Here is a 16,878-nt window from a genome sequence, read left to right as displayed (position 1 = left end):
CACTGATACCAATGATGGGACACTATTCCTCCCACTGATACCAATGATGGGTCACTATTCCTCCCACTGACACCAATGATGGGGCACTATTCCTCCCACTGACACCAATGATGGGGCACTATTCCTCCACTGAAACCAATGATGGGACACTATTCCTCCCACTGATACCAATGATGGGTCACTATTCCTCCCACTGACACCAATGATGGACACTATTCCTCCCACTGATACCAACAATGGGACACTATTCCTCCAGCTAATACCAATATTGGGACACTATTCCTCCCACTGACACCAATGATGAGTCACTATTCCTCCCACTGACACCAATGATGGGGCACTATTCCTTCCACTGATACCAATGAAGGGGCACTATTCCTCCCACTGATACCAATGATGGGGCACTATTCCTCCAGCTAATACCAATGATGGGGCACTATTCCTCCCACTGATACCAATGATGGGACACTATTCCTCCCACTGACACCAATGATGGGGCACTATTCCTCCAGCTAATACCAATGATGGGGCACTATTCCTCCCACTGACACCAATGATGGGACACTATTCCTCCTACTGACACCAATGATGGGGCACTATTCCTCTCACTGATACAAATGATGGGACACTATTGCTTTATTTCCATTGACCACCACGTTTCAGGCATTTTGTACTCCCAGTGATGCCGGGACATGTTCTACTCCCACTAACCACAGTCTGACCCCTGTAAAGTCTGAGGAACAGTAAACTATCCCTCTATTTAGAACATTTGGAGATTTCTCATATACATCATAGTACAACCTTCTTAATTCACATATGGTGGATTTGGACACAATTTGGCAGCCTCCTATCCAGGTCTTTTTGGGGGGAGAGGGGAGCGAGTACCTGGTTTTGACAAGTATCCACTACCACTTCCGGTCAGATTGCTGTGGTGAAGTTCGGCACCTCCTTTCCCCCGCAGCCTTCTGGGACACATCACAGGTCCCAGAAGACTGCAGGACCATTCAGAAAACACAGTAGAAACCGTCTGTGAAGCCAGAAGGCTTCACTGCCAACTTCACTTACCTACGGTGTCATTGCCTTCACCTGAAGCTGATTAAAGAATTGGCTCAGGTGAGGACATCACTGGATCCCTGGACAGGTAAGTGTCCTTATATTAATAGTCAGCAGCTACAGTATTTGCTGACTTTTAATTTTTTGGGGGGAGCCTGAACCTCCTCTTTAATGTTTTTATATTTTACTATATGGGAAGAAAATACTTCAAATATATATTTTTGGGTATATTTTTCGTATTTGTTTGTTGTGAGCGACTTGATCCTTAAAAGTTTTGAACCTATTTTATAAAGCTATATTGTAGAAGATCACAACTGGTTCCAGTTGCAAAGAAAGCCCAATTTACTGAGAATATCGGCCGCATAATAATTTATCTTGGACAGCCATTCTTAACCAGGGTTCAATGGAACACTAAGGTCTTCCAGAGGTTGGTAGGGGTTCCTTGACCCGTGGTTGAATGACCTCCCATTTAATGGTGTCTGTATAGTTGTGGGTCCAACACCACTAGTTAGAGCCAGCTGTATGACACCAGAGATCTTTTTAGCTGTCTGTAAGAGTGGTATTTGGACCACCACTGTATAAGGGGCATTCTTCCAACAGTCACTAATTTAAGGGGCATTTTCTCACTGACCCCAATAGATTGATTTTAGTAGTGGTTCCTAGAGACCTGGAAGTTATTCGATGGCTTCCACTGGAGTTCAGGGCCGGTTCACACCATAGAAACGCTTTGCTACGTTTTTTATGCGTTTCTGCGTGCACGTTTTTGACACGTTTTTGGCATGTTCCGGTGCATTTTTCATGCTTTCTGGTTCATTTTTCCCCTCTTTTTTTTCTTTAACCTCCCTAGTGGTCTGATTATGTCCATATTTCTGTGTTCAAAGTGGTACATTTTTTTGTATGGAATTATGTATTTTTTTTATTGTAGGCCTGTAATTTTTAGGAACTCACTGAAATCTGTCCGAACAAGAGTCTAGTAAACATCCCGGGTAGGTTAAAATTTGAAACACAAAATCATAAATTATAATTTAATAAATAATCATAGAAAATAATAATATAATAATAATACATTTATTTCAATAATATAATCAAACCAAAAACACTGAAATTTGAAATATAGCACCAAGTTCGCACATCGCTGAGCAAAGTCGCAGAATCGTTTTCAGTGTCTGATGAGGAATTTCCCCCACGAATCATTATCACTCAATTCTGCAAGTGGTTCTAATTTACTATCGCTGTTCTCTAGCCGGTCTAAAACCGCTTTTGACCTAAAGGGACGCTTTTTGGACGCCATGGACGTTTCTCAGTTTCCAGGCAGAAAGAACAGTAAAAATGCAGGCAGGGCGCCGGACAAAGCACTCGGGACAAAATGTATGTGAAATGAATTGATACAGAAATGTTTTACTATGTGATTTTAGTGAATTTAGTGAATGTCACTTTTTGTCATTTTCAAATTTCCCGTCAGTTCCGTCCCCCGTACGTCCCGACGCTTACAGGGGACAGAACCCAGAAGACAGATGCCGGCATCGGCTGGATTACATTGCTGGGGACACTGCAGGAGGGACATCGCGGGAGCGCAGGACAAGGTAAGTGATCGAGGGATCCTGGAGTAACACCGCATGGTAAGCCCAAGTGTAGCTCGGGGTTACTGCTTCTGGTACTGAAACTTTACCCCGAGCTACACTCGGGAATACCGCCAGGGGGGTTATTTAAATAGGAACATGTGCGTTCTAGTGCGTTTTTGGTGCATTCAGGTGTGTTTTTGATACAATTTACCGTGTCCCAGTGCAGTTCTGTGCAGGAATAATGCAGCCTGTTCTACTTATTTTTCTGCAACCGGAACGCACTGGAACTGCAAGCACTGATATGCATTATGACATTGACAACCATATAACCTACTTTCTGTGTATTTTAGATGCAGAAAAATACAACTGAAACGCATGTAGTGTGGACTGGCCCCAAAAGGTTGGGAAAGGATGATCTATTCAAACAGCTAAATATCCAGTATATATGGGAGATCCTTACAATCAAGTGACCTGGAGACCTGGTTTTTCCCTACTAAAGTTAGGGCCCATTCACACCACTGCCTGTTAATGCACCATGTGCCATGTGTTTACCTGTTTTGCATTTAGGCAGCCTATTTATTTCAATTGGCTGCTTAAAGCTTCAGAACAGACCAAAAGAGGTCCATGTACCATTTCTGGCAGCACACCTTAGGGCTGTAATTCAAGTGCATTTGTAAGATAAATTGGGGTTCCATTTACAATGAATAGCACCGCACTGCACCAACACAACGTTGCTGCAACCCAATAGTATGGATGGGTCCTTAACCACTTCCCGAGGTAGGCCTTAGTGTATGCTGCCAAATACACACGTCGCTGTTTGATGTCAGGACCATGTTCATGCAGTCACAGTGTTGGCAGTGTATGGTCCCTACACAAAACAATGAGAAATATATATGGCAACACAGAACTGGGCCCACCTCTGGGCTGCCACATATATACAAACAGCAGGTAGGAAGGGAAACACAGATTGGTCACCTCCCTGCCCTCTGCCTGTGGTTGGAGAGTGAAGAAGCAGCAACAGACTGATGAGGTAATCTCTCAGCTCTCTCCTCCTGCCAACATGCTCTATGTTAGCATATGTTCATGAAGCACTCCTGAATTGTCCCAAGTATAGTAGTATAGTTTTTCCTTCCCATCTGAGATCTGCTAGACAAGAGGTTAGGAGGCTGAAATCAAGTCAAATTCTGTTTTTTGCACTAACTCCAATTTAAAAGGATTTTGAACAGATACTATATATGTGTGTGTGTATGTGTGTATATATATATATATGTTATATCAGCTTGGAGTTCATTATTACAATACTGTACTGTTCTTGCAGTCTGTCACTAGCATTAACCCTTTTACTGCCACTGCTGAATGTCTTACAGCGGTGACAGCGGGGAAGGGCATCGCTTTCTAAGTGAGCTCTGAAGTCAGCAAGACCCCTCCAGGCTTCCTGGGTTCCGCTGTCCCAGGACCTGCATGGCAGATGTCTCTGAGTTTTCTATTGGATGATCTGGATGGTCGTGAGTTTTTGAGTCTTTTTTCAACCAGACTAACTATGTAACTGTGTCATTTAAGCTGGGCTTATTCCCTCAGGCATTGCTTGAGCAATAACTACTGTTCCTAGTGCCAGATCCCTAGAAAGTCCCTGACTTTCCAAGAAGATTCTGATTGACCCCCTGTGCTTCCTAGTGTTCCTGGTTTTTCAGGTTGATTCCAAATAACCCCCAATGCTTCCCAGTGACCTTAATTTTCCAAAAAGATTTAGAGTTACCCTCAGTGCTTTAGAGGGACCCCCTGTGCTTTAGAGGGACTCCCTGTGCTTTAGAGGGACTTCCTTGTGCTTCATAATGTCCCCTGGATTTCTGAAGAGATGTTGAGTAACCCCCAGAGCTTCCTTGTGTCTCTGACTTTCTGAGAGGATTCAGGGTGACTCCCAAGACTCGTATGGTGAAGGGGGGGATTTACTAAAGGAAAATAGACTGTGCACTTTACAAGTGCAGTTGCTCCAGGGCTTAGTAAATTAGGTGAAGCTTCACTTTGCAAAGAATACCCAATCACATGCAAGGAAAAATAAAAAAACAGCATTTTTTCTTGCACACGATTGGATGATGGAAGTGAGCAGAGCGTCTGCTCATTTCCTAAGTTCTGGAGAAACTGCACTTGCAGAGTGCACAGTCTATTTGCCTTAGTAAATCAACCCCTGAGGGCTTCTGTATACTAGATGTTGGCTGATAATATTATTATTGCTTATTTGTTATTTATCCATTGAGCAGGAGTTGGCCTTTAAATCTCTCTTATTTTCACTGATCATGCAAAGGTATGACCCAACCATTTCACTCACCCCAGCAGTCCTGAGCCCGTAGGTTTGCTCCGTTCTCCACCAGTAGTTTGACAATGTCAGCATTTCCCACGCAAGCAGCAAAACTTAAAATATGCTCCCCTGCAGAGGAAAAAAAGCAGCTTATCAATACATGTTGTTTCAGACAGATGATAATCTCAGATCAATGGGCACATGAAGGCAAAAAAATGAACGGTGCGGAAGTACAAAGTAGGTATCAGCAAATGGGAGGGAGTCTTATCAACAGATCATATCACTTTTGCGCCGAATAGAGAAAGTGACAAATTTACTATAAATCCTGTATAGCTTCTCTGTCAAGAAAGATGTTTGCCATTACTTTCAAAAATGAAGTTTTTGGGCAGTGTGTACAACATTCTAGTAGATCTCTCAATAAACCCTCTAAAACAGCCATTCTCAACCAGGGCTCTGTGGAACGCCAGTGTTGCTCTAAAGATTGCTGGGGGTTCCATGAGTTGTAGCTCACCAACCTCCCATCTGCTGGGACATTATGCCTACGTTATGCGACCAAGTTAGTAAATGCTCATTGAGCCACTCAAGGTAAAAGAGGAACATCATCTTTGAATCCTCAGGAAAACAGGGTGCTGGCGTATCTGTGTACCAAAAATATATATATAAAGAAAATGCAGCGCTGTCTGATGTTACTATATTGCGGGCAGATATAAATAATAAATGAAACCAAGGCAAATGAATAAATAAATGAATAAATAAATAAATCACAGTCCAGTAATGGTGCTCGCTGATTCCCAGTGCAAAAGTTAGAAATGCGCACTAACCAGAAACGTATTAATAATACGCACGTGTATATGATATCATGGAGATTCCCCTCTCTTTTCTGGTCTGGTAATGGGCAGGAGCTGAAGATAGTAGAGATGAAGCGCCCTCGTGTGGCGAAATGGAGGTCCAGCAGGTCACAGAAATCCTTACAGAAGTGTGTGAAGTGGGCGTAGTGTCAATGGCTCCACCTCAGGACGCCATTGACACTACGCTGCCGGTGCCACGTGGTGGCCCGGCGGCCATCTTTAATCTTAAAGGCCTTTTCAGCTTCTGCAGACCCAGATTGATCCCTGTACCAGCCTTTGAGAGGAGGAATTTCCCACTTCACACACTTCTGTAAGGATTTCTGTGACCTGCTGGAACTCCATTTCGCCACACGAGGGCGCTTCATCTCTACTATCTTCAGCTCCTGCCCATTATCAGACCAGAAAAGAGAGGGGAATCTCCATGATATCATATACACATGCGTATTATTAATACGTTTCTGGTTAGTGCGCATTTCTAACTTTTGCACTGGGAATCAGCGAGCACCATTACTGGACTGTGATTTATTTTTTTATTCATTTATTTATTCATTTATTCATTTTCTTTGGTTTCATTTATTATTTATATCTGCCCGCAATATAGTAACATCACACAGCGCTGCATTTTCTTTATATATATATTTTTGGGACTTTTATGTGTTTTCCTTGAATGTTCAGCTGCTGACCATTGGAGCGCTCACTGTATATTTTTTATACTCTCATGTATCTGTGTACCAATCCAAAGGTAGAGCTATGTATGTGTGGAATGATTGCCGCTCTCCCGTCCAGCCAGTGTAGACTATAGAGTGAGGAGCTTCCTCAACCTACATGTCTCTGTCAAACCACGCCCCTGATGTGTTCCGCTCCACCCACTCGGGCTTAGTCATAGGGACCCAATGAATAAACCCCAGTGGACAGCGGGAACCGCATCAGAGTCATGGTTTCGAGGAGACATGTAGGCTGAGGCAGCTCCTCACTCTATGGTCTACACTGGCTGGACCAGAGAGTGGTGTTCATTCCATACATACATTGGTGGCTATACTATGCTGCGGCCAAGGCCACTTGGTAGAACCAGGGACACGACACCAATGATTGTTTTTCGCTGCCTGTAAGGGGGGCCTGCTAACCAGCATTATAATACGAGCCTTCTGCTGACTATCAATGTAAAAGGCATTTTTCCCATTGACACCCCATAAATTCATTTTAGCATGGGTTCCAGGAGACCTGAAATTTTTCTCAAGGGTTCCTCTGCGGTTAGGAGGTTGAGGAAGGCTTTTCTACACACTGCTTTACACTCTTAAACACTTTGCATAAAATGGATTCTTGGTTCGCATATATATCACAATACATGTTCAAGCTAGATACAATTCATACAGGTAGTGTCCTCCAGCTTGTTGGTTTCATCTGCACCGAGTGAGAGTGGACCTGCCAGCTATAGATATGTTGATAAAAGGCTCCTGATTATTAGTATCTGTATGACATTGTTGCTATACCGAAATAGAAGAGGCATTTTGGTTTCTTAACGAAGAAGCTGCCAGTAGCCCTCGGAGAGGACACATCCGCTCCCCGTTGTATCAGCATCTTCACCAAGTTCATGTTCTGATTGACAGTGGCGATATGCAGCGCTGTCTGTCCTGTTGGGAAAGAAAAAAAAATCTTCAACAAGAACTCATCATCACTAAAGAAATTAAGAGGCACTTGGACTTCAATCTCTATTTCATTTAGAAGAGTGGAGAAACCAAAGCTATTCAATGAGCCAACTTTCTCATGTAAAACAAGCCGCCCTTTCAGTTAACTATAAAGTTCAAAGCATAAATTATACAACAGATGTCCCGGACCAAAATGGTAAAGGAGTCCAAAGTGCTTTAATTGTTCATCATACGATCCAATAAAACATCCAATGCATTTTGGGGGCCAACAATACTTCATCAGGGCTCAAAATCTATGGCAAAATGTAGTAGTAGACGGGCACTGGATGTAAATTTTCACAGGCTATCAACATGTGGACAAAACCATTACTTGAACCCAATTGGCCTGTATTTGGCAACTCACCACAATGATGGGGATCCCCAGGAGAGGACATTCACCTGAGCTGAGTAATCCAAGTGTAAAAGGTCCAAGTGAGGGCCAAATTACAAATCCTTAGGAGTCCAAAGTCTTTACTGTTTAAAGCGGAGTTCCGGCCCCCGCCACTTACCCCCACAAAAAATTAAAAGTCAGCGGCTACAAAAACTGTGGCTGCTGACTTTTAATAGTAGGGCACTTACCTGTCCATGCATCCAGCGGTGTCCTCCGTCATCTTGACTAAGGGAAACTGGCAGCGAAGCGCTATTGCACATGCGCAAAGCACACTGCGATTTGTGAATGAGCTGCAGTCCTCTGGGACCTTGGAAGTGTCCCAGAGCACTGCGGGGGGGGGGGGGGGGCAAACGTCCGACTCGGTCTGCCGGCAAACTCAGCCGGAAGTGGGAGCAGGTACCTGTCAAGACCAGGTACCTGCTCCCCCTTCCCCCCCAAAAGGTGCCAAATGTGGCAGCGGAGGGGGGAGGAGGCAGAAACGCAGAGCTTTTTGACCTGTAATATCTAAGGCTTTCTCTGCTTAAACTGACATACGATGCATAACAATTCTTGCCATTTATAACCAAACTAAAGATCTATCTGATTATTCATTTCACTTGTCCATCTAAGCCTTGTTACAGTTCATGGACTCCTAATAGAGGGGGAACGTTTTTGACCTCCGGAATGCATGGGGGGAGGTGTGATCATATGACAAAACCCTAAATCAGGGGTGTCCAAACTTTTTTCAAAGAGGGCCAGATTGGATGAAGTGAACATGGTGGAGGGCCGAACATTTTTCCGAACATTCTTTGAACCATTACAATTAAATGCAAATAAATTATTTTATGCCAAGTTAATTGCAAACGACATACTTTTCATTTCATAACATTAAGATCAACTGACAGCTGAGTTTTCACAATGTATTGAAAATAAATTTTAAAAAAACTTACCTGCACTAATGTGAAGGGTGAAAAAGGTAGCTGGAGCTGAAGTCTCTGCTCGGCAGCCGGGAGGGGAAGAGAAACACACTTCACGCTGGAAGCCCGGCCCTGACGTCACCGCCCTCTGTCGCTCCCAGCGCGGCGCAGTCACGCATGCGCACTGCTCTCAAGCAGAAGACTGTCTGCCACAGAAGGGAGGGCCGTGCGACAGCCGCATTTACACAGACCAGGGAGAACGCGCCGCAGTCAGGCATGCGCACTGCCCTCTGCTCTCAAGCAGAAGACTGTCTGCCATAGAAGGGAGGGCCGTGGGAGGGCCACATTAGACAGAGCAGGGAGGGCTGTTGGAGGGCCGTATTAAACCGACCCCCGGGCCGTAAATGGCCCGTGGGCCGGACTTTGGACATGCCTGCCCTAAATCTTTTTTTGAAACTTTTTGGCATCATGCCTCTCCTTAAGTCACTTCCATGTTCTAGATCACATGTATCAAAGGATCGAATTCAACCCGCCAGGCCATTTCATGTGGCCCTCGTACCCCCTGTAGCTGCAGGACCTGCTGTGTGCGGTGGTTTTGCACAGAGTAGCCCTGATGCTCCTCTTCTCGGGTTCCCTGATGGCGCTTGTTGCCCCTCCCTCCTGTCGGGTGCCCCCACAGCAAGCAGCTTGCTATAGGGCAGTGCTTCTCAATTATTTTCTGTCATTCCCCCCCTAGGAAGAAGAAAACATTTTGCGCCCCCCGCGCGACTGTAAATAGTATCATTGGTCTATAAAATTGTTATAAGTACACCTCTGCATAACACTGTATCCTTATTAACGTATAAGAGAATAAAAAAAGAAAGAAATGTGGATCAATTTACAACAAATAATAGCTTTATTAACTGTAGCAGAAAAGATTTAAAGTGCATTAGAAATTAAAAAAAAATTTAATCCTTAATTAAACTATAAACATTTTTTGATTGGACATGTCAAACCATATGATACTGAAAAAAAACATAAAATCAATAAATAATAATGAATTCAAACCGATCACCAACATTTACTTAGGACCTAATCATTGGCGCCCCATCATTGGTGTCAGTGGGAGGAATAGTGCCTCATTATTGGTGTCAGTGGGAGGAATAGTGCCTCATTATTGGTGTCAGTGGGAGGAATAGTGCCCCATCATTGGTATCAGTGGAAGGAATAGTGCCCCATCATTGGTATCAGTGGGAGGAATAGTGTCCCATCATTGGTGTCAGTGGGAGGAATAGTGCCCCATCATTGGTATCAGTGGGAGGAATAGTACCCTGTCAGTGGGGAGAGGAATAGTGCCCCATCGTTGGTGTCAGTGGGGGGGGGAGGAATAGTGCCCCATCATTGGTGTCAGTGGGAGGAATAGTGTCCCATCGTTGGTGTCAGTGGGAGGAATAGTGCCCCATCGTTGGTGTCAGTGGGAGGAATAGTGCCCCATCGTTGGTGTCAGTGGGAGGAATAGTGCCCCATCGTTGGTGTCAGTGGGAGGAATAATGCCCCATCATTGGTATCAGTGGGAGGAATAATGCCCCATCATTAGTATCAGTGACACCAATGATGCGGCACTATTCCTCCCACTGACACCAATGACACTTGCTGACCCCTGTTGCAGTATGGTGCTGCTGCAGCCAGCATATGTGGTTGCAGCAGCACCTCTGCACTGCACACTTACCGGCTTTTCCCTCACTCGATTTTCGCGGGTCCGCTCGGCTCCGCCTCCTCGCCCGTGATTGGCCGCCTGTGTACCTTTCCTGAGCTACAGTTCTGGCGGCCAATCACCGGTGAGGAGGCGGAGCCGAGCGGCAGGAGTGAGGGAGTGGCCGGAGTGACGGAAGGAGCAGCGCTTCCTGGATGGATCATCGTGGGAGCCAGGTAAGAGACAGCAGCCCTCTGCCCACCCCTGTACTTAGTGTCCCTTCTGTCGGAAGGGGGGGGGGCGGCGACGCGCCCCCCTTGACGGAGCCCCACTATTTGAGAAGCACTGCTATAGGGGGACCCAAGCATGCGCACTCCCTAGCTACTGCTCTGTGTGTCGATTCACACCCAGAGCCGTGGCTCGGCCCCGCCCACTCTCTCTTCTCCTTGGCTCACTGGCTGTGATTGACAACAGCAGGAGCTAATGGCTCCAGCTGCTGTCTCAGCCAACGAGGAGAGGGAATCCTGGGCTAGCTGAGTCTCCAGTGCACATTGCTGGATCGAAAAGGACCTTAGGTGAGTATTAGGCGGACTGCTGCACACAAAAAGTTTTTAACCTTTATTCATTGAATTCATGAAGGTGAAAAACCTTGAGCCTTTATAACCACTTTAAGTTGCTCCAGATAGTGCAGCTAATGCTGTACTCCCCCCCCCCCCCCCACCTACACCAGCGCTGCGGCCATGTCTTCTACCCCATCTACCCTTCGCCTCTCACAAAACGCTGCCTATGATGAAGTTATAGACATGAATACCGACCTTGGTAGAGCTCAGAGGTCATGGGGAGGTTCAGAAGATATGGAGCCTCAGTTAGTAGGATCTCAGCTGCTTCCAGGTTGTCATACAGTGCCGCCATATGAAGAGCCGTTTCTCCTAGTGCACCTAATACAGAGAAAGTGCAAGAAGAAAAGTTCATAAAATATTAATGAACAGTAGAATCTGAGTAAAAATGTGTTTATATTTTAAAAGGAGTGCTGTGAGAATCCATGAGAGCACACAAGGCTTTTAAAAGTCTTCTCAACGAACCTTTAAAGTAGATCTTAACCCTAAGTGAGCAATATTTGGTTAGCTAAAGCACAGATATAAAAATGAAATGTCATTATTTTCCACAAAAACTGTTTAAAAAATGTTTTCATCAGTTTTTCTATCTCTGTGGGGATGATCTCATCCAGCCTATTACAGCCATTTCCCCTCTGCCTGCACTTACTCCAATGGTCGCTGCACATCATTGGTTTCATGATAGTGATAAAGAAAAATGCCGGTAAGTATCATGTATTTTCTGAATAACTAAGTGCTTATGTTAAGTTCTTTGTATAATAACAGACTTGCTTACTAGAATGTCAGGACCCAGGTCCGAACCTGCGATCTCTGCTGTGTCTCTTCTTGCTGAGCAATCTGAGATGCAGCACAGTTGCCTTCCTGATCTCTTAAAGTGTTACTGAACCCCAGACCCTGCATTCACTATATCAGGTCTCCCCGGACACTGCATTCACTATGTCTGGTCTCCCCGGACCCTGCATTCACTATATCTGGTCTCCCCGGACCCTGCATTCACTATAGCTGGTCTCCCCAGACCCTGCATTCACTATATCAGGTCTCCCCGGACCCTGCATTCACTATGTCTGGTCTCCCCGGACCCTGCATTCACTATATCTGGTCTCCCCGGACCCTGCATTCACTATATCTGGTCTCCCCGGACCCTGCATTCACTATACCTGGTCTCCCCAGACCCTGCATTCACTGTATCTGGTCTCCCCGGACCCTGCATTCACTATATCTGGTCTCCCCGGACCCTGCATTCACTATATCCGGTCTCCCCGGACCCTGCATTCACTATATCCGGTCTCCCCGGACCCTGCATTCACTATATCCGGTCTCCCCGGACCCTGCATTCACTATATCCGGTCTCCCCGGACCCTGCATTCACTATATCCGGTCTCCCCGGACCCTGCATTCACTATATCTGGTCGCCCCGGACCCTGCATTCACTATATCCGGTCTCCCCGGACCCCGCATTCACTATATCTGGTCTCCCAGGACCCTGCATTCACTATATCCGCTCTCTCCAGACCCTGCATTCACTATATCCGGTCTCCCCGGACCCCGCATTCACTATATCTGGTCTCCCAGGACCCTGCATTCACTATATCCGCTCTCTCCAGACCCTGTATTCACTGTATCCGGTCTCCCCGGACCCTGCATTCACTATATCCGGTCTCCCCGGATCCTGCATTCACTATATCTGGTCTCCCCGGACCCTGCATTCACTATATCTGGTCTCCCCAGACCCCGCATTCACTATATCCGGTCTCCCCGGACCCCGCATTCACTATATCTGGTTTCCCCGGATCCTGCATTCACTATATCTGGTCTCCCCGGACCCTGCATTCACTGGGATGCCATTAAAGTTCATGTGCGTGTAAAGGCAGGCGGCCCGATACTTTTGGTAATATAGTGTATATACGCACAAAAACGTTGATAGCAATGCACGTTACATATCGCCAGAATAAGAACACAAATTCTGGCACCAGACCTCCTCTGTAACACTAAACTGATGACCTATAGGGAGCTTTAGAAGCGTTGCCACAGAAAATATCGGGTACTGAAGTTTGTCGCTATTTCACGAGCGCAAACAAATTTTAGGTTTGACATGTTTAATATCTATTTACTCGGTGCAACCTCATCTTTTACATTTTACCAAAAATGGGTAATTAATTGCTGTTTTGTGCCCTAAAACTAAGTGTATTTTTTACCTTTGTGGGAATATCGTTTGGCATAAATTGCAACTACCGCTATTTTATTCTCTAGGGTCTCTGCTTTCAGAAAATATATAATGTTTGAGGGTTTTATGTAATCTTCAGGCCTAAAATAATTTTTTTAAACGTGTGCAAAAAATGCAAAACCGTCTCTGGCAGTGAAAGGGACAAAGGATAAGCCGGACACTCCCCTTTCCTGATGAGCACCCAATCGGTGCTCATTATACTGAAAGGGCTCCCCCTTCCCTGCTAGTCCCTTGGTGCGGTGCTGGAGACAGGTATGGAGGGTAGGAGGAGATAAACAGCGCAATGGTAAAAATATTAAATGTTTAAGTCGCCATAAAGCCCCTTTTTGTTTTTAAAAGCTCCAGACTAAAAGCACCTCAGATTTAAATACGATTTTGGTTAATATTTAGATTGTCATAAATGGTAGATTGTGATGACGGACAAGTAGATTGGGACTCTGATTTAGTCCCTGGACAAGTAGACTTTTCAAAAAATATCCCCACCCCTGTAACTATGCTGTCTGGTAGGAGTAACGGACTCTCAAAAATGGCTGAGCAGAATTACAAAACAGATAATAGATACGAATTCAATCAATGTATTTAGCTGCTTGCCTATAGATATGCTTTAACCACTTGAGTATCAGGCTGTAATACTAGTGGTGCACCAAAATGAAAATTCTGGTGCCGAAACCGAAAATTCAAAATGCACTTGGCCGCAAACAGAAAGCGAAATGCGCAGTTTATAAAAAATTAATATGTATTCTTTTGTAAAAAAATACACTGATTAAGAAAAACAAAAAAGAAACAATATATACCCCAATTTTTGTTGTAAAATATGAAAGAGGATGTTACGGCGAGTAGATAGATACCCAACATGTCACGCTTTAAAATTGCGCACGCTCGTGGAATGGCATGAAACTGCGGTACTTAAAAATCTCAATGGGGGATGCTTTAAAAATTTCTACAGGTTGGCATTGTAAAGTTACAGAGGAGGTCTAGTGCCAGAATTATTGCTCTTGCTCAGACGTTCGTGGCGATACCTCACGTGTGCTTTGAACAAAGTTTAAATATGTGGGCGTGGCCTACGTATGCGCTCACCACTACGTGCAAGCACGCGGGGACGGGGCACTTTAAACTTTTTTAAAAAATGTATTTCATTTATTTATTTATATGTTTTAATAACTTTTATTCTTATCACAAGAAATGCATGCATCCCTTGTGATAGAAATAATTAGTGACAGGTCCTCTTTATGGAGAGATATGGGGTCAATAAGACCCCACATCTCTCCTCTGCAATGTAAAGCATTGGATCAAATAAAAAGTATTGATCTAGTGCACAGGTAGGCAACCTGCGGCTCTCTAGCTGTTGTGGAACTACATTTCCCATGAGGCATTGCAACATTACAAAACTGACAGTTACAGCTATGACTTGCAGAGGCATGATGGAACTTGTAGTCCTGCAGCAGATGGAGAACCGCAGGTTGCCTACCCCTGATCTAGTGCTTTAAAAAAAAAAATGGTTGGAATGGGAAGTGACATGACTCCGATCTTCCAAGGGCATAGAGATGAGTGGCAGCCATCTTTTCTTCACACATCTCTATGCACAGCACCAGGATCGATGGGTTCTCAGGTAAGACTGAAAACTACCGAGAGGCGGCAGCGACGGTGGGCGGGCGACGGCGTTTTTTCGGCACCTGTATTGGTGGTTTCTTTCATTTCAGCCAACGGCCATAAGGGTTGTTTTCGGCCGAAACGTTTCGGCCAACGAAATTTTGATGCATCCCTATGTAATACCCAGGGGCGGACTGACCATTTGGAAACTTGGGCACTGCCCGAGGGCCCGGGGTCAGTAGGGGGCCCCATGAGATGCCCCTGGTACCTTTTTCATAGGCTTTTTTGAGTTTTGGCAAGGATACAGGGACCCCATGATCCCCTATAGCCCGGGGGCCCCAGGAGTAATACCCCTTCATTACCAGGCCATTGTTCAGTTTTCATCGTTGTGATAATTTGACTGACAATTACTCTGTCATGCAACACTGTACACAAGTGACTGTTATATCAATTTCTGAGACGGATAGACCTTCATTTTGGTGGTATTTAAAGTGGAAATTCACTCTCTCAATCAACACCAAACATTTTTAATCCGTATACTGCAGGTTTAGTAAATAGATAGAGAATTTCACATTTACTTGTTTTAAACTTTTTTTTTTTAACATTTCTTTCAGTTTCTTCCCGGTTTCTGGCCTAGACAAATGACGTCATACATTTCAGTAGTCTTCAGGAGAGGAGGAGGAGCTTTCCGAGCTAAGCACACCCTCCTACCTAAGCTAGGGGCAGATGGATTACAGGAAGTAAATGCTACATGAATCATGTGCCCTTACTCAAGATGGCCATGACCAGAAATGCTAGGGTGGGGGAAATAGTGATTTCTCAGGAAAAAAGCATGGAGACATGGATGGATGGGGGAGCGCGCTTTAAATATTAAAAATTAATTAAATAGCGTTTTTGGTTTATAGTGCTCAGTTGTAGTGACGTTCCACATTAATAACCAATCGGGTGTTTTTTATTTTTTTTACTATGATGCTGCATTTTTGGTGCATGTTAAAAAACTGCACCAAAATCACACTTCCCCATGGAAATGAATGGAAAACACATCAAAAACTCACCGCGTTTGCATTTTTGGTGTCCATTTTTTCACAGGTGCAGGCAGGTGAAGCTCATCGCCGGACAGGAGCTTCTTTTAGACAACAAACGTCACGTGATGCGGTTTGCCGCGAATGCAGCGCGATTTGTTTGGCAGCCATGAAAATAAATGGCATCTGAAATCTGCGTCATTTTTGCTGAGCGTTTTGAGTTTGCGGCGATTCTGCCTGCGATTCACAGCGCCCAGTGTGACGGCTGAACACAGGTGTGGAATCAGCAGGATGGACAGAAATGGGATTTCTACTCTGTGATTGGATGGCTGCTCTTCCTGGAAGAACTATAATCACAGAACATTCCTTCATCCTACAATACCAGCCGGCTAATCACATGACATGAATCCTCCTACCATGCTCTCACCTCCTTCTGCCCGCCTCTTTCTACAACTTCCGGGACTCCCAGCATGCCTTGCAACCTCTCCTCCATTTCTGAGGACTACATATCCCATGGTACCATGCTTCTTGTCGGCACAGCTTCCTGTCCTGACTCCGCCACCTGAAACACACCCATATTGGACTCGCGGCACTGCAGGAAGGAGGCCTGGGGAGAGTACTGAGGATCGGAGAGAGGAACTAAGAGAGTTGGTGATCTGTGAGTACAGGAGGATGGGGGGCAATGCTAATGTGTGGAGGGGCACCAGATGTAAGAGGGACTCTGATGGGGGCACCAGATGTAAGGGGGACTCTGATGGGGGCACCAGATGTAAGGGGGACTCTGATGGGGGCAGCAGTTGTAAGGGGGACTCTGATGGGGGCAGCAGTTGTAAGGGGGACTCTGATGGGGGGCAGCAGTTGTAAGGGGACTCTGATGGGGTACCAGATGTCAAGGGGACTCTAATGGGGACACCAAATGTAAGGAGGACTCTGATGTGGACACCAGATGTAAGGGGGACTGATGGGGACTTTGATGGGGGCACCAGATGTAAGGAGGACTCTGATGGAGATTGTGATGGGGACAC

General features: G+C 45.3%; 1 protein-coding gene across 1 annotated transcript in view; it reads right to left on the bottom strand.

The window, feature by feature from the left end:
- LOC149435309 (transient receptor potential cation channel subfamily V member 6-like) overlaps positions 1-16,878 on the bottom strand; it is a 68,256-nt gene that overhangs the window by 31,168 nt on the left and 20,210 nt on the right. The window contains exons 4-6 of the mRNA XM_089662804.1: positions 11,219-11,341; positions 7,250-7,390; positions 4,942-5,040 (exon numbers count right to left, since the gene is read on the bottom strand). Coding sequence (XP_089518930.1) covers positions 4,942-5,040; positions 7,250-7,390; positions 11,219-11,341 — 363 coding nt within the window. The remainder of the gene's footprint in view (positions 1-4,941; positions 5,041-7,249; positions 7,391-11,218; positions 11,342-16,878) is intronic.

The sequence above is a fragment of the Staurois parvus genome, unplaced genomic scaffold, assembly GCF_062004578.1.
Source record: "Staurois parvus isolate SC_StPar_1 unplaced genomic scaffold, SC_StPar_1.0 ptg001551l, whole genome shotgun sequence".
Classification (NCBI taxonomy): domain Eukaryota; kingdom Metazoa; phylum Chordata; class Amphibia; order Anura; family Ranidae; genus Staurois; species Staurois parvus.
The sequence above is the reverse complement of the archived record's forward strand: the minus strand, read 5'-3'. Positions and strand labels throughout refer to the sequence as shown.